At 37.1% G+C, this 23,301-nt stretch overlaps 1 protein-coding gene across 3 annotated transcripts in view; it reads right to left on the bottom strand.

Moving 5' to 3' along the window:
* The window catches only part of LOC131145089 (proteinaceous RNase P 2), a 47,810-nt gene that overhangs the window by 12,141 nt on the left and 12,368 nt on the right, over positions 1-23,301 (bottom strand). For 2 of the 3 annotated variants that reach the window (XM_058094157.1, XM_058094160.1), the window contains exon 5: positions 4,407-4,475. The exons of the other annotated variant lie outside the window; for it this stretch is intronic. In XM_058094157.1, coding sequence (XP_057950140.1) covers positions 4,407-4,475 — 69 coding nt within the window. The remainder of the gene's footprint in view (positions 1-4,406; positions 4,476-23,301) is intronic. 3 annotated transcript variants of the gene reach the window in all.

Raw genomic sequence — 23,301 nt, 5'->3', positions numbered from 1 at the left:
TGCTTTGTCTCTATCCACATCAAACTTCCTCCAAATCAAAAGGTCTCATTAACCACTTAGGTCCCTCATCCCCAATAGGACTCCTATCTAACTCATCCACCTTTAACCTATCCTACACTCATCAGTATACAATTTTTTTTAAAAATCAGTAATCCCATCCCCAATTTGTTTATTATCTCTCACCACCCTCATCGCATGTACCTCTAACTCCTTAATAAGACTTTTCCTCCTCTCGTTGACCACTCTATGAAAAATCCTAGAATTATAGTCCCCCCATCTGACCCAACTAACCCTTGATTTTTTAAGCCAACTCTTCTCTTCCCTTAACAAAAGCACCTCAAGATTATAATTAAGGCCAACTCTTTCCTTTCTATCTTCCTTCCCTAAAAGGCCACACTCCCCCAATCTATCCAAACAACTTATCTCCAAAAAAAAAAAATCCCCCTCTTAATATCCCCAAACACTTCTTTATTCCATCTCTTAAGCTTACATTTGAAAAAATTCAATTTCCTCATAAGCTTAAACCTCTTCTATCACTTAACAAAATTCTCTTTCCACCAAGCTCCAATAGTTTAACGAGAAGAAAGGCACATGTCCTAAAACCTAAAAGATATTAGTTCCCATTGAATAGGATTAGAGTCCAAAAGTATTGAGCAATGATTAGAGGTAGGCCTAAATAACATATTTAGCACAATATTAAGAAATAAATCTTCACAAGCATTAGCAAAATGAAATATATAAATTTGAGTCGATGCTTGTCTATCCCTGCTAGCCATCTAGGTGAAACTACCATTATTCAAAGGGACATCCCCCAAACCACTATCCTAATTAAAGAGTCAATAGATCTCATGCTACCCATCACCCTTCATCCCCCAAACTTCTCCCTAGAAGTTCTAATAACATTGAAATCGCCCCCTATCACCCAATAGGATTGCAAAGGCCATACAAGCTACTCAACTCTTCAAAAAAGCCACTCCTCTAGGAGTATATTTTAGGGCCATTAACAGAAGGGTTCTCATTTGCTCCTTTTGTCAAAAACAAATTAGATCCAAGGGTGCTAATAAAGCAAACAAGCACCTCATTGGAAGAAAAGGGTAATGTTGGTTCATGCAAGAATGTTCAAGCACATGTTTGCTTTTTGTAGAAGCCTCATGCATGGAAATTTTGAAAAAGCTAAAGGCAAGTGTTGAATATTGATGCAAATCCACACAATGATAGTGTGCATGAGCTTGATGGAGATGAAGTTTAAGAAATTTCTCATTTATCAACCAAAGTGATTTCAATGAAGAGTGGAAGCACAGCTCATGCTAACATTAGCTAGCTCCCTCCTCCTCACTAGGGCATTATTTGGCCTAAATTGCACATGCCCAAACCATCATTATCTAGCCTATGTTGTATGTGCCTAAACCATCTTAGCCGCCCTTCCCATATCTTCTATAGGTGTTATGCCTAAATTACCACAAATGTATTCATTCCTTAATTTATCTTTTGGTGTTATACCACTTATTCACCTTGGCATTTTCATTTCAATAAATTTTACTTTTTGAAAATGTTGTTTCTTCGTACCTAAATCATATGGCATAGCTAGTCTAATAGTTGTCATACAAAACTTTCCTTTTAATTTAAAGTGCAGTCTATCTCCATTTAATCCAACCAACTTTAACTCTATAAATTAAATCTTCTATTTTCCTTGATCTCGCATAATAGATCCAAGGTAACAAGTATATTCGTGCTATTAGTATAAAGGGTGTCCCCGAGCCATCACAGCGTACGTAGTCTTACCCTTTTATGCAGAGAGGTTGTTTCCTACTTTGATTCGTGCTGTTAATATCTTGATAGTTAATTCTAGCCTTTTATACAATATTCCTTATAATATGACCATAATTACACTTCATATGTTTTGGGCATATTTCTATTTATCTTAAAACCTAGAGCTTCTCACCATAATTTTAACTAAAATTTCACTCCACCTCTAGCTTCATCAATCAAAACAATATCATATGCAACTAGCATACATCATGGGATCTCATTTTTGAATAATCCTAGTAAATTCATCCATCACTAAGACAAAAAGATAAAGACTTAAAAGTGTACCCTTGATCTACACCTATTGTGATTAGGAACTCTTTAGACTCTCCACTCGTAGTCCTAACACTAGTCATTACACCATTATACATGTTGTCGCAAGGTCTTAAGTTTCCCCACCTATCCTTGACAGTGTGATGGCACCAAGTCTTACTTGGTTAAGCTAATGACAAACACAATCAAATTTGTTGGTTAATCCTATTAGTATGCAAAGAGAGCATAACATACACAAAGCAACAAAGTTTGCACGAGCAACACTCCCAACCTTTATTCTAATTCAAGACAAGGATCGCACACTCTAAGACATTTACAAGAACACCATGCACAAAATCCTCGGATGTCTAATGCCATCCCACATCATATTTATACAGTTGACACCCAAGTGTCTGGGGTTAGCAATTGACAACCCTAGCTGCCAGGTTGTGTTGGACGCAGCCAGCATTTGCCAACAAAGCATAACCAAGTCTACATATTTGTGGTTAGGAATGTTGTGATATGTGAAACCACGAGTTATACTTCAGAGAAGCATGCATGTCAGCAAAGGAAAATTGTCACATAACCGCCATTCCTGATCAACGTGTTAACACTACAGCCTTTGTCATTGACACTGCACACAGCCTATGGGTCAACTCCTTATGCGCAACTCCCCTTTAACCAAGACATATCCCAAGAATGAAGAAGCAGTATATGATATTGAGGCACTTGACATGTACCCATGTCAACCATCCGGCAACACCAACCAAAACCAGCCATTGTAGCAACTTTGTCAATGACCATGGCCCCAACCATGTCCATCTCTGACCACGTTGAATATGTTCTTAAACAACTTGGTATCTATGTGCTCCCTCCTTTGCAATATAGAGTGTCAATTCACCGAATGAAACAAGATAACCCTTGACAGATTGACAGGTCATCTTCAGTTGTTGCCTATGTCACAGTCCCACATCGAATGTGTACTAGGGAGATCTTAGGCTTATAATGATGTTTGGGCTTAAACTATGTGAGACACATTTTATATGACAAACCTATGAGACAAGTGAACCAAAGCAAACAATACCTCATCGGAGTTGGGCCCAAAACCGTTACATTTGATATCAAGCCACCCTCCAAGTACTATCATGTGGGAAGGATCCTATACAGAGGTGTAAGTCACTCCAATGAGAACATTAGAGATCAAACGAAACATGTCACCGTCCCACATCGAATTTGTACTAGGGAGATCATAGGCTTATAAGGATGGTTTGGGCTTCAATTATACAAGGTGCCTTTTATAAGACAAACACGTGAGGCCAGTGGGCTATAGCGGACAATACATTACCGGAGTTGGGCCCAAGACCATTACACATTGGAATATGAGTCAACAACATCACATGCCTTGGCAATGTCAAAATAATCAAGGGTTAGACACATATCCATAATGACATCAATACATGTACTACATACTCTTTCTTTTTTAAGACAAACGATAGAACTTCTCCAAGTATCCTATCATAGGCTTTTTGTAGGTCAAATAAAACCATATGCAAGTCCCTCTTCTTTTTCATAAACCTTTCCACTAATCTTCTTAATAAATATGTAGCCTCTTCAGTTGATCACTCAAGCATAAAATCAAATGGATTCCATGAGACCCATCTCAAGCCTTATTTTTTGTTCAACTATCCTTTCTCAAAATCTCATTATATGATTCATAAGTTTAATTTCACGATAGTTATTACAATTTTAAATATCTTCTTTATTTTTGTATACAGGTATTAAAGTGTTTTCCTCCATTCATTTTGCATTTTCTTAGTTCTTTCCTTTATCATCCAAGCGTTTCCAAACTTCAATTGTGATGTCAACTAGTATGATACGTTTTCCATTTTTCATCTTCTTGAATGCAAACTTAACTTCATTGACTCTTATTTTGCAAAAAAAAAAATTCAAAATTTTTAGCCTTTCCGCACTTGTCAACTTAAAGTTTAAGCCTTCTACTTGATTTTCATTTAGTTTATTAAAATAAGTTTGCAATATTTCTTTTATATCTTCTTTAACTAAAACATTATCATCCACATTTTTTATACATTTTATATTACCCAGATTTGGATTGAAATTAAGAAGGATATCTATTCTAGGTTCTAAATTATAATAATTGCATTCTAAGGAAACTAAGGCAATAAATATGAAAATGCATGGACGAACTATTATGGTGCTTAACTTGAGAAATTGTTAGACAAAAGTTGGACTGCCTTGGCCAAAAATATACTGGTAAATGATGATGTCATAATTATACAATAGCATGTGCTGTTAGATAAAACTAGAATGACAAAAATTTAGAATAATACCTGGATGACTAAAGAATATGAGGGTGGCATTTGAAGCTCTAGGTTACCTTTCACAAAAGTGTATCGAACCTGAAAAGTAGGAGGCCAGAGAAATAAATTCACTAAATAAAAAAATGAACCTCAGAATTATAAATGCATGCAACAATTCAAAATGAGAATATAACAGTCCAAGACCCATGATACTTCCATGGCCTTCCCAATTTTAGACAGTTAAATTATCAATTGAGATGCAATTACTAAGGAAAAGCCAAGGCAGAAAGAATTTCTCCACTCCACGAGGCACCATGGTGGCACGTTATGCCTAAGATTTACTAAGTTTGAGCAAGACACCTTCAATATCTAAGGGACATGTGCAGCACTAACATGGCTGAAAGGCTGATCGAGTCATCGTTGCAGGATAGTCTACCTTGCCTGCCAAGACATACTTTATGAGCTCAGAAAAATCTACAGCCTAGCTGGAAAATAGACTTCCATTTGCCAGGGACCACTACATTTTATTTTATTTTTTATATAATAAAAGCAAGTATATTAGATAGGAAGAAAATAAAAGGTACAACATGCAGGTACAACGAGTCCGCCAAAAAAACAGAAACACAAAAAGAACCGAATATCACACCATGAAACTAGATAAAATTAGCCACGAAAATCCCTTTTCAGAACCTTTCCATCATAATTTAACAAGCTCTTCAAATTCGCTAATTCTCTTTGAACCTTCAATGTACAACTTTTGCCACCATCCAAGTAAACCTCATATCCTCCACTATCAGTCAATTTTAAATCCAACTTATCCAAAAGATCTCGAGCTTCTAAGTCCTTGGGAATTTCCTCCACAACAGTAGGCAATATTCCATCCCTAAGCTGTAAACTGTTGACCAACCATCATTTTCAAATAGACACTCCCTCCAAAATTTCCAACAGGGCATGTAATGACCCGGAATTAAAATAATTAAAAAATATAATGAATAAAATGGATTAAAGGAAAATAAGGGGAAGAAAGGAAGAATTTTTAAGAAAATAACAGGCCTCATCGACGAATGTCCTGTATTCGTCGACAAGTGTCCTTCTAAGCTCATCAACGAACTCAGTTTCTCGTCGACGAAGAAATCCCGAGAGAGAATTTCGAAAACCCTGAATTTCGTCGACGAAGGTATCTTCTCGTTGACGAAGTTTCTATAGCGCCTCGTCGACGAATCGACGTGTCTAGTCAACGAAGTCCTGCCTATAAATTGAAATTCTTTCATTTTTCAACATGAAAACTCGGCAAATTCTCCTTCTCTCTCTAGAAAACGACCTCCCAGCCTTCTCTCTTCGATTTCGGGCCGATTTTGACCCGGTTTGACGATCTGGAACCACCACAAGGTTCGTGGGATCATTCTCTTCAAGATTGTAAGAGCTGATCGTTGGGTTGTGAGGTTTGGGAAACATCCCAAAATCAGGGTAAGTTAGTTATTTTGGGATTTTCTTAAAGAATGTTGTTATTTGGAGCCTAAGAAGTACTAAATAAGTATTTTCTTTAAGATTTAAGTTGATTGGAATTTATTTTAATTAAGTTAGGATTTTTGGATTCAGGGTCCAGGTGAACGTCGTGTGGATATCAGTTCAAGGATCCTACGGGAGTAATTGAAAGTCAGGTAAGGGAGAAATTTATATATTAAATCAGGTTTTTCATGAACTAAAATGGATTATATGTTATTTAAATATATATATGTTTATATGTGGGTTTAAAATGTCAACCATGAAATTTATGTTTTCTGAGCCTAGGAATGTTTATATAGTTATGTATAAGTGAAAGTAAACGAATGAAAGTGAAAGAGATTTTCTGAGAAATTAAGTAATGAAATGTATTTTCAGTATATCAATGTTAATTATGGGTTGGCTTATTTTGTAAGAAATGTATATGAATTTTACTGTTAAATTGTGTGGCATGAGATTCTGTGTGAATATATGTTAACTATACGAGATGCAGGTTAAGTAAAGTTTTATGAATAAAATATGATATGGACAATGTTGCTTGTGTATGTTAAATGCAATCATGTAAATGTAAGACAGCTAAAAGACAGTCATGTTAGCATATTCTAACGCATTTCTATGTGGAAACTAACTGTAGCAGATTTTAGCGCATTTCTATGTGGAAACTAACAAATGATGGCTAAACACCAGCTGTAATACGAAGTAATGAAATGAAATGTTATGCAATGAAATGACAATGGAATGACAATGCAATGAAATGAAATGTGAAACATGAATGATACAAATGGGAAAGAATCACTTAAAGTGAAACAAAATGCAAAGTTAAGTTATGAATATGAATGAATGTATAATGACAGAAATGAATGATGTATTATGATATTAGAAGAATGTATGTACGTAGAACATGTTACGATTGGGGCAAGGCGAATTCTTCGCCTAAGGGCTTGCTAAGAAAGGCGAGTGCACTAATAGCTTCAGATGTGGCAGTAGCTGCATAACGTACTAGGGCAGAGGGAACCTATTTGTATGGGCAGGTAGATTTCCCTATCCTTAGGGCCTTTGCCGGTAAACTATTGTTGAATGCGTGAATACGAGATTAATCTAACACTTGAGGGCTTACTGAGTAAGGTAAGTGTCCTGGTATGCTTTAGTTGTGACCTTAGGGTTACCTATGTATCAGAGCAGAGGAGTGCTACTTATATGGGCAGGTAATCACCCCTATCCTTAAGTAATCTCGTGGGTTAAATTTCTGCATGTGTTTGATTAGGTTCAGAAAATGATTTCCGAGTTATGTTAATGATTTGCACATGTAATTAAAATGATATTTATATACCTCATGTTGGCCACACGCTATTTTAATATGTATACTTCTTCCCTTATCGAGATGTGTCTCACCCAAATGTGAATGTTTCTTTTTCAGGACATCCTCGAGGTCGGGCCTAGAGAGCTTGAGGGTTTTAGCATTTTTGAGGACTGTAAAAGAGAAAGGGTATATTATGATAAACTCTAGGGATGTTATTATTCTATGTTTTACGTTTTTAAGTTTAAAAGTTATTGAGTAAAGAATGGAATGATTGTGAATATACTAGAATGTTTTGGAGATGTATGTATCTATGGAAAATGCAGGTGATGGATAAATTTTATGGATTTTTAGTTAGGATATAGCAAACTCTAGTATTATGGAATGTTGGTATTGTAGAGCTATGTTTATGGAGATTATGGTTATGTTTTCCGCTGCGAACGTATGTAAGGATTTATGATTTATCAAGTTATTATTAGGCATAATTCACCGGACCCGAGTTTAGGGGTTCGAGGTGTTATAGGGCAGGATGAACATAAGATAAAATGATAGCCCAGAACCTAGAAAGGCAAAGGAATTTGATATATTCAGCTAACTCCATTTATTGCCTGCTGCTCAGGTTGACTCAGTTCCCTCGCAAGCTAAGGTGTTTAGCCTCCACCCAACTTGTCACACACACAAATGCACACAGGCCAGAATCCATAGAAGCAGTGTAATTTAATCTATTCAGCTATTCCCATTTACTGTCTAGTGGTCTCAAGTTGTCCATTCCCATCTGTTGACTTTTTGGTCAGATTCTTGTTTTGATTATGACAAATCACAGTATCTCATCTGTGTGCTTTGAGTATTTGAGCAGGTTTATGTTTTAGTTAGCAAAGATGATGATGCAAAGTAGAAGACTTAAGAGCACCTGAATGAGCATATCTCGGCATATTCCATGGAATTGCAAAGGAGCCGCACATGAAGATCGATTTATATTTCAAGTTGTATTATATTTTTATATTTATCATTTTGGGTCTATAATCTTATATGGTCTATAATAATTAATGCATTGCATGCATGATAGGACTAATAAGCTCAAATGACCATAGGGATCCACATGACCTTAGGGCACCCTTCGGTCAACCGATCCAAATGACCTTAGGGCACCCTTCGGTCAACCGACGCCAAATTTTTGGGGTTATCTCTCAAAGACCATAGATTGACTTTAAGAGCCCAAAATATCACATGAAAAGTCCTTTATAACTTAGAAATGAGAACTATGTGAGAAGGGATGACTTTATATAAAAATCAGAACTTAAATGCACAGTTTTTGTATGTTTGGTCGACCGTACCAAAACATACAGAACACCTTCGGTCGACCGAACCTTGCTAAGGTTGACTATTGACCATTTAGTCGACCGAACCAGAACACGCATAGATCTTTGGTCAACCAAACCTCCCTAGGGTCAACAAGTTGACTCTTCGGTCAACCGACCAGAAATGAGCTGCAACACTCTGGTTGACCGAACCACCTCGGGGAAGCCCCAACGCCCTGGTCGACCGAACCTCCAAGTTCAAAATGACTTGGTCGACCAAAGTAGATGAAGTTCGGTCAACCGAACTAAGTCCAGTTGACCGAACCTCAGAGGGTTCAGAATCGCCTTTGATTGGTCAACCATCTTCTCAGTTCAAAATTGTCTTAATCGACCGAATTGAGCACCACGGTCGATCGAACCATGAACTTGGTCGACTGACCTCTCGGGTTGTCGAAATTTACCAAGGTTAAAAACATTATTAATATTATTAACCTCACTTAAACTTTTGCAAAAATGACATATATGTCCCGAACGGTTATAATTTTGGGGAATTCTATATATACCCCCTCATTTGCAAAAATTCGGATGAGATTAGCAAACAAAATTAGCAAATACTCTCTGAATCTCAAAAAGCCTATTTCTCATATTCAAGCTTCCTACACTCATTCTTACTCATTCCCATTGCTAAAATCATCTAGTAAAAGTGTTCTTGTAACTTTCTCATTAAGCTTATGCTCTCACTTGTTCTTGTTGATTGAGATAATTTTTATTTGAGAGCAAGCTTCAAGTTTTTCTAGGAGACTTTGTTGATAAGTTTTCCACAAGAAAACTTCTTAGAGCTCGTGAGTTTTGCATTTTCATTGCAATAATCAAATGTTCATATTGCATTTTGTTTGTGAAATAATTTTTTACAAACCAATTTTAAATATCTCGTGCTTATTTTTTGAGAAATATATTTTGAGATATTTGCTTGTGTGATGAAGATCTTTGTTGTTGTATCTTTTGATTGGATATTATCATCTTTACACAAAGACCAAATAATTTTTACAAACCGATTTTGAATTATCTCGTGGTTTATTTTGAGAAAAATATTTGAGATATTTGCTTGTGTGATGAAGATCTTTGTTGTTGTATCTTTTGATTGATATTATCATCTTGACACAAAGATCAAATAATTTTTACAAACTGATTTTGAATATCTCTTGTGATTTATTTTGAGAAAAATATTTGTTGAGATATCTGGAGCGTGCTTGAGATCTTTGTTACTGCACTTTGCGATTAGCATTTATTTTTTTAAACACAAAGATCCTAACTCATACACTCTCACGTACTGATTGCTATACTTGGATACATTTTTGAGAGTAGATATTAAGATTACATTGAGCTTATCATTTCCTATCATACTGTAGTGTGTTGATTATAGTGGTACATATCTGCTTGTGTAAGAAGCATTTGTTTGTACACAAAATTTCATATTTGTTGTATTCCAGGCGTGGGCCTAAAGAGGGAGACTAGCCCTGTTGAATAGTCCCGGATTGGTTTAGACCCGGTTAGGAAAGCTAGGTGCACCATCCTGGTAAGGTGTAGGTTGAGGTCAACCCCGCTAATTGACCTGATTGTAAACGGTGCCGCTCCACCCGTTAAGTGAACCATAGTGGAATCCTTGTGTTGGAAAGCCAAGGCGGGGACGTAGGCACTTTGGCCGGACCCCGATAACATTTTTTGTGCATACTTTTAATTTCCGCATTTTAAATTCCAGCACATGAATGTTTATATTTTACTATTGTGAATGATTGGGTTTATAATTGCATAGACAGACCCTAGGTTATGTTAGATTAGTTAAACCTAGGACAAAATTTTAAATACCCAATTCATCCCCCCCCCCCCCCCTCTCTTGGGAATACACCAATTCCAACACCATCCCAAACCAAGGTGCTTAGCCTCCCTACCATTTTGTGTGGTACACCTCATTCTTTAAGAACGCAATTTCAGACGACCCAATTACTTCATATAGAAAAATATTTAGAAGATTTCGATAGTCTAACTTATAAAGACAAATGGGAAAGATACATCCTTTACACTTTGTTCAATAATGCGAATAAGTAACTATACTTACTAACAAAAAATTGGGCATACAAATTTAATTTGACTCCAATGGAAATCAAGTTCAACTTCTAGAAAATAAATTAAACATTGAAAATAATTTTAGCCCAAATTTTGCCTGCAACTACATGAACAATTCGCTGAACAACTCTTACAGATAGACTCCAAATTTTATTAAATTTCAAAATGCATCATTATAGATAGACTCCAACAGTAGAAGGGGAATATTTTCAAGATCTTACATAGGATGAGATCCTATAATGAAAACAAAGCTTATTAATAGCGATGATTATAGACAAAGATTCTGTATAATTAGCAAGGTACTAATCACCATGCTGGATATTTTTTAGTATTAATAGTATTTTTTAGTATTATTTAATCACCATGAAAACATACAAACATAGGTTCATATAACAAGAGGCCACCAAACATAATAAGCCAACATGATGCAGGATGATAGCAGCAATAGAAACACGGAGAATTAAAGTGGAAAGAGAGAGCAAATGACAAGAAGAAAAAAGGATAACGAAGGGGAAGAAGAAGGGAGAAGGAGAGGGAAACTGAAGCAGGACAGAAAAGAAATAGAAATTTGAGAGAGAAAGAGAAGGGAGGAAGGAGGAGAAAGAAGAAGGCAGGAGCAAGAAGAAGAAGATCAGGAAGAGCTGCACAGGAGAGAGGGAAAACAAATTTGAAATTATGGATTCAAATGAGATAAATGTCTAATAAACAAGATAACCTTAAGGGCCTATTTGATATCGTAGTTGTTTTCTATTTTCGGTCTCTATTTTTCCATAGTGAAGAAACTTATTATAAAAATGTGTTTGTTTATGTTATCAGTTTTCTATTTCTATTGTCGGTTTTCTGCTGTTTGTCAAAAAACTAAAAACCAGATTTTATGATTTTTAGTTGTTTTGGCAACTTGTTGCCAGAAATTTGGATATCCAAAAATAGTTTTTTTGGATTAAATTATTCATTTTATACACTTTTTGTCGGATTTCTAGGGAACAAATTAGGAAATTCTATTTTCTAAAATCTGAAATTACTATTTCAATTTCTAGTAGTTTTAGTTTCCTATTTTCTAGCCTAGAGATCTGCTGATTTGATTTGTTGATTTTGTGGTGATTTGATTTGCTAATTTTTTGGTGATTTGATTTGCTGATTTTGCGGCCTTCCTAATTTGGTGGTCTTCCTCTACTATTTATCTTGTAATCGTGTCTCTTGAAATTCAATAAGAATACTTATTCTTCTTCAAAAAATCCTTCATGGTATCAGAGCCTCGTGCTCTTTTCTTCTGTTAATATCGTATAAGTCGACGATGACCGATGCTCAAAGAAATCCTACCATTCCACCCAATCCTCCCAAGTTTGTATCTGCTAATTACTATTCCTAGAATTCAGCCCTTTATCTCACGGTTACAAAACTTAATGGGAGTAAGAAACCATGGTGCGAGCATTGCAAAAAACCGTGGCATACAAAGGATACGTGTTGGAAGCTTCATGGTAAACCAGCAAAAAGGAAGCCAAAATCCATATGTGACATTAACGCCTACCAAGCCACTGCTGAAGAGACTCAAGAGCCTTTACCTCATGTTCAGTCCATTTCATCTTCGAGTTCTGAGTCCTCTAGTTTTGAACCCGATTCTGGTTCCAATCCTGGGTTCGATGATTTTGAACTTCCCATTGCTGTCCGGAAGGGTGCGAGGTCTTGCAACCAACATCCATTGTCCAATTATGTGTCATATGAAAATCTCTCACCTGTTTTTCGTGCTTTTACCTCACAATTGTCTTGTATAGAGATTCCTAATACTGTGCAAGATGCTCTGAAAGTTCCTGAGTGGAAGGAGGCTGCCTTCAAGGAGATGAAAGCTCTTAAAAAAAATGGCACGTGGGAGTTAGTTGATCTACCAAGAAGAAATACAACTATAGGATGCAAATGGGTGTTTACAGTCAAGTATAAATCTGACAGTTCTCTAGAACGGTATAAAGCTTGATTGGTCGCTAAGGGATTCACTCAGACCTATGGCATTGATTACTTGGCGACATTCGCCCCACTCGCAAAGCTAAACTCTGTAAGAGTTCTATTGTCACTTGCAGCTAATCGTGACTGGCCTTTGCAACAGTTGGATGTAAAAAATGCATTTCTTAATGGATACCTGGAGGAAGAAGTGTACATGGATGCACCTCCAGGATTTGGTGAAAAGTTTGGCACAAAGGTGTGTAAACTGAAGAAGTCCTTATATGGGTTAAAATAGTCACCAAGAGCACAGTTTGAGAAATTCACGCAGTTTGTTAAAAGTCAAGGGTATACTCAAGGGCAAGGTGATCATACGATGTTTATAAGACATTCACAAGATGGGAAGATAGAGATACTGATTGTGTATGTAGACGATATAATTCTCACTGGAGATGACGTGCTTGAGATGAACTGATTGAAGACTTCCCTCTCATCAACATTTGAGATCAAGGACTTAGGATCTCTAAGGTATTTCCTTGGAATGGAGGTTGCTCGATCGAAGAAAGGGATTGTTGTCTCCCAACGAAAGTATGTCCTTGACCTCCTTAAGGAAACTGGGCCAGTAGAGACTCCAATAGATCCCAATCAAAAATTTAGAGATGACAAGGAAGGTGATCCAATGAATACAACTCGGTATCAAAAGTTGGTGGGAAAGTTAATTTACTTATCACATACATGGCCCAATATTGCTTTTGCTGCGAGTTTGGTAAGTCAGTTTATGCGTTCACCCTACGAGAAACATCTTGAAGCAGTTTATCAGATTCTCAGATACTTGAAAAGCACACCAAGCAAGGGTTTACTCTTTCAGAAGACCACATAGCAGAACATAGAAGCATACACTGATGCAGATTGGGCAGGCTCAGTTATTGATAGGAGATCCACATGAGGATATTGTACTTATGTCTGAGGAAATATGGTCACATAGCAAAGCAAGAAACAGAATGTGGTTCCTAGGAGTAGTGCCAAGGCAGAATATAGGGCTATGGCTAACTGAGTTTGTGAGATGCTCTGGCAGAAGAGAATTCTTGAAGAGCTGCAGATGCCGATGAACATGCCAATGAAGTTGTATTGTGACAACAAAGCTGCCATTAGTATTGCTCAAAATCCAGTACAACATGACCACACAAAGCATGTAGAGATTGACAGACACTTCATAAAAGAGAAGATTGACAGTGGAGCTGTTTGCATACCTTTTGTTCCTACTACTCAACAAATAGTCGATATCTTCACCAAAGGACTTTTCAGACCTAGTTTTGAGCTCTTTGTAAGCAAGTTGGGCGTGATAGATATCTAAGCTCCAAGTTGAGGAGGGCTGTCGGAAATTCTATTTTTTAAAATCTGAAATTACTATTTCAGTTACTACTAGTTTCAGTTTCCTGTTTTCTAGCCTAGAGATCTGCTGATTCGATTTGCTGATTTTGTGGTGATTTGATTTGCTGATTTTATGGCCTTCCTAATTTGGTGGCCTTCCTCTACTATTTATCTTGTAATTTTGTCTCTTGAAATTCAATAAGAATGATTATTCTTCTTCTAAAAAATCCTCCACTTTTAAATTAAAATCAAAATTAAATGATCATATAAATTTAAATATAATTAAAAGAAAATTATACATGAATTTCAAAAAATAATAATAATGCCAATTACAAAACACTTTTACTATTTTTCAATTGTAATGTCCAAAAAATTTTTAATCGTAAAGTCAAATTTGAAAGTAGAACAATTAAGTAAAATAATTATAATAAATTTTATTTTTATTATAGTAATTTTTTCATGTGTATTATTTGTAATGTTATTATTTTAATCATATTTTTATAATATTATTTGATTTAGAGATGAAAATGAGCATTTTTTAATTATGTTTTTAATTTTTATTAGTTTTATAAATGTTAATCAAAGAAGTTGTTGGCTTCTAGTTTTTAGTTTTTGTTTCTAGTTTTCATTTCTCTAATTTTTTACAGTGATACCGAACAGGCCTTGAGTTAACAAAACTTCCAAGATATCTAGATTTACTAATTCATTTATCTAATTTTAGATAATAAAAAAGTTATATAGAAAGAAAGAAAGGAAGGTACATCGTGCAGGGACAAGGAGTCCACCAAATAACAAAAGACTATCAAAGAAAAAAGAAAAAACCCAAAAAAATCAAGATCACAATTTAAAACTCGGCAAAATTAATCAATTAAACCCCTTTTCAACCCCTATCCATCATAATTTACTGAGCTCTTCAAATTCGCTAACTCTCTTTGACCCGTCATCCTATGACTTTTGCCACCATCCAACCTCCCTTCATTTCCTCTAAAATCAGCCTACTATAAGTCCATTTCATCCAAAATTTGAGCTTCTAGCTCTTTCTCAAGAATCTCCACCAGGGTAGGCAAAATTCCATCCCTACACTATAAGTCATTAACCAGCGCAGCCCATTTTTTTCAAAAATAGATAATCCTTCCAAGCCTTCCAGCAGGGCAGGTGGAAGTGTTGAACATAAGCTAAATCCCCTAGTTCGTCACAAGAATCAAAAACATAACCAAATTGCTCTCAAATCTCATCCAACAACAACTCACCACCACAGTTGAACTCTCTAATATCATGACTCTCTACAAAAAACAACAAAACCAAGTCTTAAGTCCCACTAGTTGGGGTCGGCTATATAAATCCTTTTCCGCCAATTTATGCGATCATGGACCATTTCTTTTGACAGATTCAGGAATATTAAATTCTTACTCACTATGTCCTGCCAAAGTATTTTAGGTCTACCACTACTCCTTTTACTGCCCCCCATAGTAACTAACTTACTCTTCCTCACTGGTGCACTATGCGGCCTACGTTGCAAGTGTCCATACCATCTGAGTTGTCCCTCCCTTATCTTATCTTCTACAGGAGCTACACCTAACTTACTGCGAATATGTTCATTCCTTAATTTATCTTTCAATGTTATACCACTGATCTATCTAAGCATTCTCATCTTGGCAACTTTTACTTTTTGGATATTATGTTTCCTCGTCGCCCAACATTCCAATCCATAGAGCATAGCTGGTCCTATAGTTGTCCTATAAAACGTCCCTTTCAATTTTAAGAGTATTCTACGATCACAGAGCACACTTGAAGCACTTCTCCATTTTACCCAACCTGCTTTAACTTTATGCATTACATCATCTTCAATTTCTCCTTCAGCTTGCATAATAAATCCAAGGTATCGAAATCTACAAGTGTTATTTATTTCTTCATCATCAAGTTTAACTTTGTCTCCAACATTTCTCCCATCATTACTAAAATTACATTTTATACATTCTATCTTACTTCTACTTATCCTAAAACCTCTAGATTTCAAAGCTTCTCTCCATAATTCTAACTCAACCTCTACTCTGTCCCTAGTTTCATCAATTAATACAATATCATATGCAAACAACATACACCATAGAACCTCCTTTTGAATACTCTTAGTCAATTGGTCCATCACTAAAGCAAAAAGATAAAAAGTTCTCTCATGCTAGTTCATTTTATCCTTTTTTTTTCCATTTTTTCATACATATATCTAACACTAAGACTCTGTGTGGTTAGGCTTTCACATGAAATAACTTTACAATCCTTGCATGATAAATGATCTACCCTCCTAGTTAAAAAAAAAAAAATCTATTTGACTTCTATTTTGTCCACTTTTAAAGGTTATTAAGTGTTCTCTCTTCTTAAAGCAAGTATTCATTATACTAAAATCATATGACATAGTAAAGTCTAAAATCATCTCCTCAGGCTCATTTTTGTCTCCATATCCATATCCTCTATGTATCCTCTCATAATTTTTATTATCCCTTCCAACGTGTCCATTCAGATCTCCTCCTATAAATATTTTTTCAGTCCCCAGTATGCCTTGTATAATACTTACTATCCATATCTTCCCAAAATTGTCTCTTAAGATTTTCTGCGAAGCCGACTTGAGGAGCATAAATACTAATGATATTTATTATCTCTTGTCCTAATACCACCTTGATTTTTATAATTCTATCCCCTACTCTATTTACATCAACAACGCTATCTTTTAAGTTTTTTGTCTATAATAATTCCTACTCCATTCTTATGCTTTTCTTTTCCAGTGTAACAAACTTTAAATCCTGATTTATCAATTTCTCTAGTTTTCTCCCCCACCAACTTAGTTTCTTGAAGGTAAATTATATTAATTCTTCTTCTGATCATTGTATCACAATTTCCATACTTTTACCCGTAAGTGTCTCTATATTCCAAGTTGCTAATCTAATCCTAATTTTCTGAACTAACGTCTTTACCTACCCATGTCCAAAATGATGAAGGAACCCTCGCATATTTGACACCATACCCAGGCGCCAACACGGCACGTCGCTTCGAGGCGACGACCTAACCCACCCTCGCACTTTTCACTGCACTCGGGTGGTACAAGTGCAACGCGTCACTCATAGGGGATGCCGCAACAAATATTCGGTAAGGTTTCATATTATAGTGATCTAACAAATTTTATGCTGGCTGTCAGCAACCTAATGCAACCCTCCTCCTTTACCCAGACTTGGGACCGCAGTGTGTGAAAAAATTAAGAATATCATCGCTCTATGATATTGAAAAATCCCCCCATTTCTTTATCTCTTTCCTTTACTTGCCCCACTACTACCCCCAATCTCCTTCTTTTCATGAGTCTTCCACTATGCTAAATTCTCCTTTATAATCTCTCCTTAATATCATTGGCAGTGACTCGATAGATTTTTCTCTCTTATCATCAAACAACTTCTTCATCTCCACATCCATACAAGCTGCCTTCCAACGAGCATAAACCTTGTTGTCCTAAAATCTGTTTGAATTTGGACAAAAAATAATAGAATCTCCCCAAAGGCAGCTTCAAATTTTTTTCTCCTTTCCACCCCACCTTTTAATCCCTCTTTGACACTAATCTCATCTCCAACATCACTAAGTTTCAAAACTAATCTGCTAATCTCTAGTTTTGTTCTGAAGCTTAATCATTTTGATTTGTATCTAGGAGAGCTGGAACCTATGAAAGAACTCCATTATCGAAAGGTATAGAGTCCTCTTTCATACTAATTGACTCCTAAATACTAGGAATGGCATTTGGGCCTACCCACTATTGGAGTCTAGCAAGGAAGTATCTGAATCACCTTTTTCTATTAGCGTGGAACCCAAAAGATGTGGTCCTCCCTTAAAACTCCATGTTACTGCTCAAATCAAACTTACCTAAATATTGAGCCTGCTCAAATGATTGACCCAATTTAGACAAAAGAAATGTACCTCCTTTTTCAATTATTTGGGCCAGATCCAATGCAAGAAAAAACCACCCGGCTTACTCTTCAAAATCTCCTCCCAAAAAGCAAACCTAGCTGCCTCAAAGAGATGCATAGCTCCCGCCAGAATCCTAGCTTCCTTCGCATTCTGGTTGGTCAATTCCAGTTGGTTAGCATTGGAAACTGTCTTCAAGAACCCATAATCCGTCTCATGTATTGTACCTCGACACCAACAGGACTGCTCTTCTCTTCTGACCTCCCTACCCTGATTTCAGATAGATCTTGACTTCTGCGACCTTCACCTTCCCCTTTTTTACCTTCCCACAGCATCCGACTCCATAGGCTAGGGCGAGAAGTACCATCTGTAGATACACCTCCAAAACCCTTCAGAAATTCCTTATCCAACTCACAGAAATTGCTCGCAAAACGTTGCCACACCTCACTTTTGTGCTGCCAGGAATAAATACTAAAAATTTCTTACCTTTCCACCCCAACCATAACTCCAAAACTTTCCCACCTTTGTCCACCTAATAGAGAACCAATATTGTGTGATGCCCTTGCACATACTATTGAGATTTTGATTAAAAGGAATGACCTAACTCGAAGATAGGTCTCTCCCTCTATTTATAATAAAAATCAATAGATTATCATGGCCATAATACCCTTACTAACTCTCAATAATTAACATACTAACACACTTAATAATAATACTAAAAGACTAAAATACCATTAGTACTCCCCCTCAAGTTGGAGCATAGATATCATATGCTCCTAGCTTGTCACAAATAAATTTAACATAAGCAACCCCCCCCCCCTTCTCGAGCTTTGGTAAACAAATCAGCAAGATGCATATTATATTTCACATAAGTGGCAATAGTGAGCTTCTACACAAGTTTCTCCCAAAACAAATGGCAATCAACTTCAATGTGTTTCATTCACTCATGGAAAATCGGGTTGGAGGCAATATGAAGAGTAGCTTGATTATCACACATCAACTTTATAGACCCAGAATGTGGAAAACCCAGTTCTTCCAACATCTTCTTCAACCAAACAAATTTACAAGTAGTGTGAGTCATAGCTCTATACTCTGTTCAGCACTTGGCCTGGCTACTATAGTTTGTTTCTTACTCTTCCAAGAAACCAAATTACCACCAACCAAGATACAATACCTAGTTGTGGATATTCATAAATAAAAGTGTGACCAGTCTCACTACAAAAAAGACCTCTCCCAAGTGCACCTTTGAGATATCTCAAATTGCAAATTACCATGTCCTAGTGACTTATCCTCCGAGAATCCAAAAATTGACTCACGACACTTGTTGCAAAAGATACATTCGGCCGAGTGACTACAAGACAATTCAACTTTCCAACAAGTCTCCAATATCGTCCAGGATTAGGCAACAAATCACTCACATCCAAGACTAACTTCTTGTTCGGATCCATCGATGTATCAACCGGTTTGGATCAAGAACATACTTCCTTTGTGACAAAACAATTCCTATACGAGATCAAGATACTTTTATACCCAAGAAGTATTTCAAGGGTCCCAAATCTTTGGCTTGAAACTTAGTCTATAGAAAATGTTTAAGGCTCTAAATACCTTGATCTTTATCACCTATAATAAAAAATCCTACTAGATGAAGTGTGACAATAAAACACAAAGTAATCCACTGCACGCCATCAAAGGCCAAACTCAAGTACTACAGCATTGAATCGACCAAACCATGCTCTGGGATACTATTTTAAACCATATAGTGCCAAGCCGACACACTAAGCTTGACTCCCCATAAGCAACAAACCCAAGTGGTTGCTCCATATAGACCTTGTTAGTTGTGGCTCTTATACTTCTATTTTGGTAAGCAAAGAAGGAAGGAGGAAAAACATGAAAGGGGCAGCACAGCAGAACTCGTCGACGAGGGAATAGCAGAGGTTCGTCGACGAAGGCTCTGAAGCTCGTCAACGAAAAATTACCAAGAGCAGGAAATTTCAGACTTCTGGCATCGTCGACGAAGGTTCTTCTTGAGCTCGTCGACGAAGCCCTATGTTCGTCGATGAGAAGCGCCTGGGCTGCGGCAGTTTTTTTTAATTTTGAATATTTGAACGTTGAGTGGTTGGGCAAACGGGGGGAAACCTCCGAGGAACCTCTATATATATCATATGGGCATATTTTGAGAGTGAGAGTGATCATTATTGAAGTGTATTGCGTACATTTTGCTTTCCTTAGTGAAATTCGTGTGACATTGCTTTCGTGGATGTAGGCTTTGCCGAACCACATAAATCTTTGTCTTGATCTTGTTCTGGTTGTGTGTGTTATTTACATTCACTTGTTGTTGTTTATTCCGCCGTGCATCTTCATTATACGATCCATTTCACAACAAATTGGTATCAGAGAGTTTGTTGTTATGGCATCGGGATCTTCTTCTGCAAGATTTGACGTTGTCAAATTCGATGGAACTGGAAACTTTGGTTTATGGCAGAGGAGAGTGAAAGATATTCTTGTGCAATAAGGAATGGCTAGGGCTCTGCTTGATACTCAACCAGAAGGAACGGATGAGGCAACATGGTTAGATTTGAAAGCAAAGGCAGCGTCGAAAATACGCTTGTGTTTGGTCGACGAAGTTCTCTATCGGGTGATGGAGGAGGATTCTCCAGCGGCTATATGACGAAAGTTAGAAAATCAGTAAATGTCTAAATCCCTCAAAAACAAGCTTTTTCTTAAGCAGCGTTTATATTGGCTTAAGATGGTAGGAGGATCCAGTCTAGATCAACACATCAATGCATTTAATCAAATCATAAGTGATCTTATGAGAGTTAATGTGAAGTTTAATGAGGATGATAAGGCTTTGATGCTGTTAAATTCTTTGCCCTCAACTCATACCCACGAAAATCTTATGACCACTCTTACGTGGGGAAAAGAAACACTAGATTTGGAAGAGGTAACAAGTGCTTTGTTAAATTTTCATCAAAGGTTGAAAATATGTGATGAAGGGGAAGGGCTTGTGAGGGTTGTAATGAGCGAGGCAAAGGAAAGTTTAAAATTGGGTCTAATCAGAAATCCCAAAATTAATCCAAGAAGAAGGAAATTCGGTGTTATAAATGCAGTAAAAAGCGGCATGTAAAATCGGAGTGTCCGATATAGAAGAAGGGAAATGCTAATAAGCATGAGGGGATTTCTAAATCTGTGAATGTTGTTCAAGAAGAGGATTCAGCAGATGGTGATGTTCTATCAGTTTCAGCGGAGTCAGATAATCTAACGGACTCTTTGATACTTGACTCAACATGTTCTTATCACATGACTCCAAATAAGGAGTGGTTCAGCACTTACAGGTTAGTAAATTCTGGATCAGTTCTTATGGGTAATGATGCTTCTTGCAAGATCGTTGGCATAGGAAATGTAAAGATACAAATGTTTGATGGTGCTGTAAGAACTTTGTATAATGTAAGTCATATACCTGAGTTGAAAAAGAGTTTGATATCTCTTGGCACTTTGGATTGTAATGGCTTTAATTACAAGTCCAAAGGTGGAGTTTTGACGATATGGAAAGGTAATCTAACTGTAATGAAAGGGCAGAAGTTGGATGGGAATATTTACACATTGCAGGGAACTACCATTATAGGTGGAGTTGCAACCGTGGATGTTGAATCAGATGAGACCGTCTTGTGGCATATGCGTCTTAAGCATATGGGAGAACATGGCATGAAAGAACTACACAAGAGAAAATTGTTGAAAGGTTTAAAATCATGTCAGTTGGAATTCTGTAGATTTTGTGTTCTTGGAAAACTGAACAGGGCAAAATTCAGTTTAGCTACTCACAAGACGAAAGGAATTTTTGACTATGTACATTCAGATGTTTGGGGCCCACTTCATGCGTCACAAATCTAGTACGTTTGCCAAGTTTAAGATTTGGAAGGCTGAAGTGGAAAACCTGATAGGGAGGAGAATCAAATATTTAAGGTCAAATAATGCGACCGAGTACGCTGATTCTCAGTTTATGGAGTTTTGTGCGGAGCGGGGCATCAAGAGACATTTTACAGTTCACCAGACACCTCAGCAAAATGGTGTGACAGAACAGATGAACCGGACTCTTGCTGATAGGGCTCGGTGTCTCAGGTTGAATGCAGGGCTACCGAAGAACTTCTGAGCCGAGGCAGTTAGTATTGCTTGTTTTCTGGTTAACCAATCACCAAGGGTATCACTAGAGGGTAAAGTGGCAGAAGAGGTTTGGACGGGAAATGCAGTAGACTACTCTGAATTGAAGGTATTCGGGTGTCCAGCCTATGTCCACGCGTCTAGTGAGGAGAGGCCTAAGCATGACTCGAAGTCTCGTCATTGCATCTTCTTGGGATATCCAAAGGGTGTAAAGGGATATAAACTGTGGGACCCAGTGGCAAACAAGGTGGTGATCAGTAGAGATGGAGTCTTTGATGAGAAGGCTATGGTGAAGCGTACTCAAGAGTTTGATGAATAGAAATAGGAGCCAAAAAGCTGGGGCAGTGATGAACAAGTTGTGCAGTTGGAGTTGGAAGCTCAGGGCAACGAAAATGATCATGGTCCCATGGTTGCAGGGAGCTCTACCTCGGGAAACCAGCAAGTCGACAATATTCCTATACGGAGATCCGAACGCACTATCAGGCCTCCATCAAGGTATGGTTTTGAAGAGTTAGTGTCTTATGCTTTTCCTGCTAATTGCAACGATCCAACTACATTTCAAGAGGCAGTGCATAGCCAGGAGAAAGATAGATGGATGGGAGCAATGATTGAGGAAATGAAGTCACTACATAAAAATCAAACTTGGGAGTTGGTGAAGCTTCCAGATGGGAAGAGACCGATTGGGTGCAAATGGATGTACAGGAAGAATGAGACAATATCAGAAAAGGAAGGTGAGAAGTTCAAGGCACGACTAGTGACAAAAGGATACTCACAGAAAAAGGGGATAGATTATGATGAGATCTTTTCTCCACTGGTCCGACATACTTCTATCAGAGTTGTATTGGGGATGGTAGCTCATTTCGATCTTCATTTGGAACAAATGGACGTGAAAACGGCGTTTCTTCACGGTGACTTGGAGGAACAAATCTACATGGTATAGTCGGAGGGATTCATTGAACCAGGAAAAGAAAATTTTGTTTGCAGGTTGAAGAAATCTCTTTATGGGCTAAAACAGCCTCCAAGGCAATGGTATAAACGGTTTGATTCCTATATGATGAAGATTGGCTACAAACAGTGTGAATATGACTGCTACGTATATGTGAATAAACTTGATGGTGGCTCACTTATTTTCTTGTTATTGTATGTCGATGATATGTTGATAGCTACAAGAGATTTAACTAAGGTGAATCAATTAAAAGACCTGTTGCAAAAGGAATTTGACATGAAGAATCTTGGTTCAACCAAGAAAATACTTGGGATGGAGATTCGCCGTGACAAGATTGCAAGGAGATTATGGTTATCTCAG

Source organism: Malania oleifera, chromosome 12 (genome assembly GCF_029873635.1).
Source record: "Malania oleifera isolate guangnan ecotype guangnan chromosome 12, ASM2987363v1, whole genome shotgun sequence".
Lineage (NCBI taxonomy): Eukaryota > Viridiplantae > Streptophyta > Magnoliopsida > Santalales > Ximeniaceae > Malania > Malania oleifera.
This window is presented reverse-complemented; position numbering and strand designations above follow the sequence as displayed.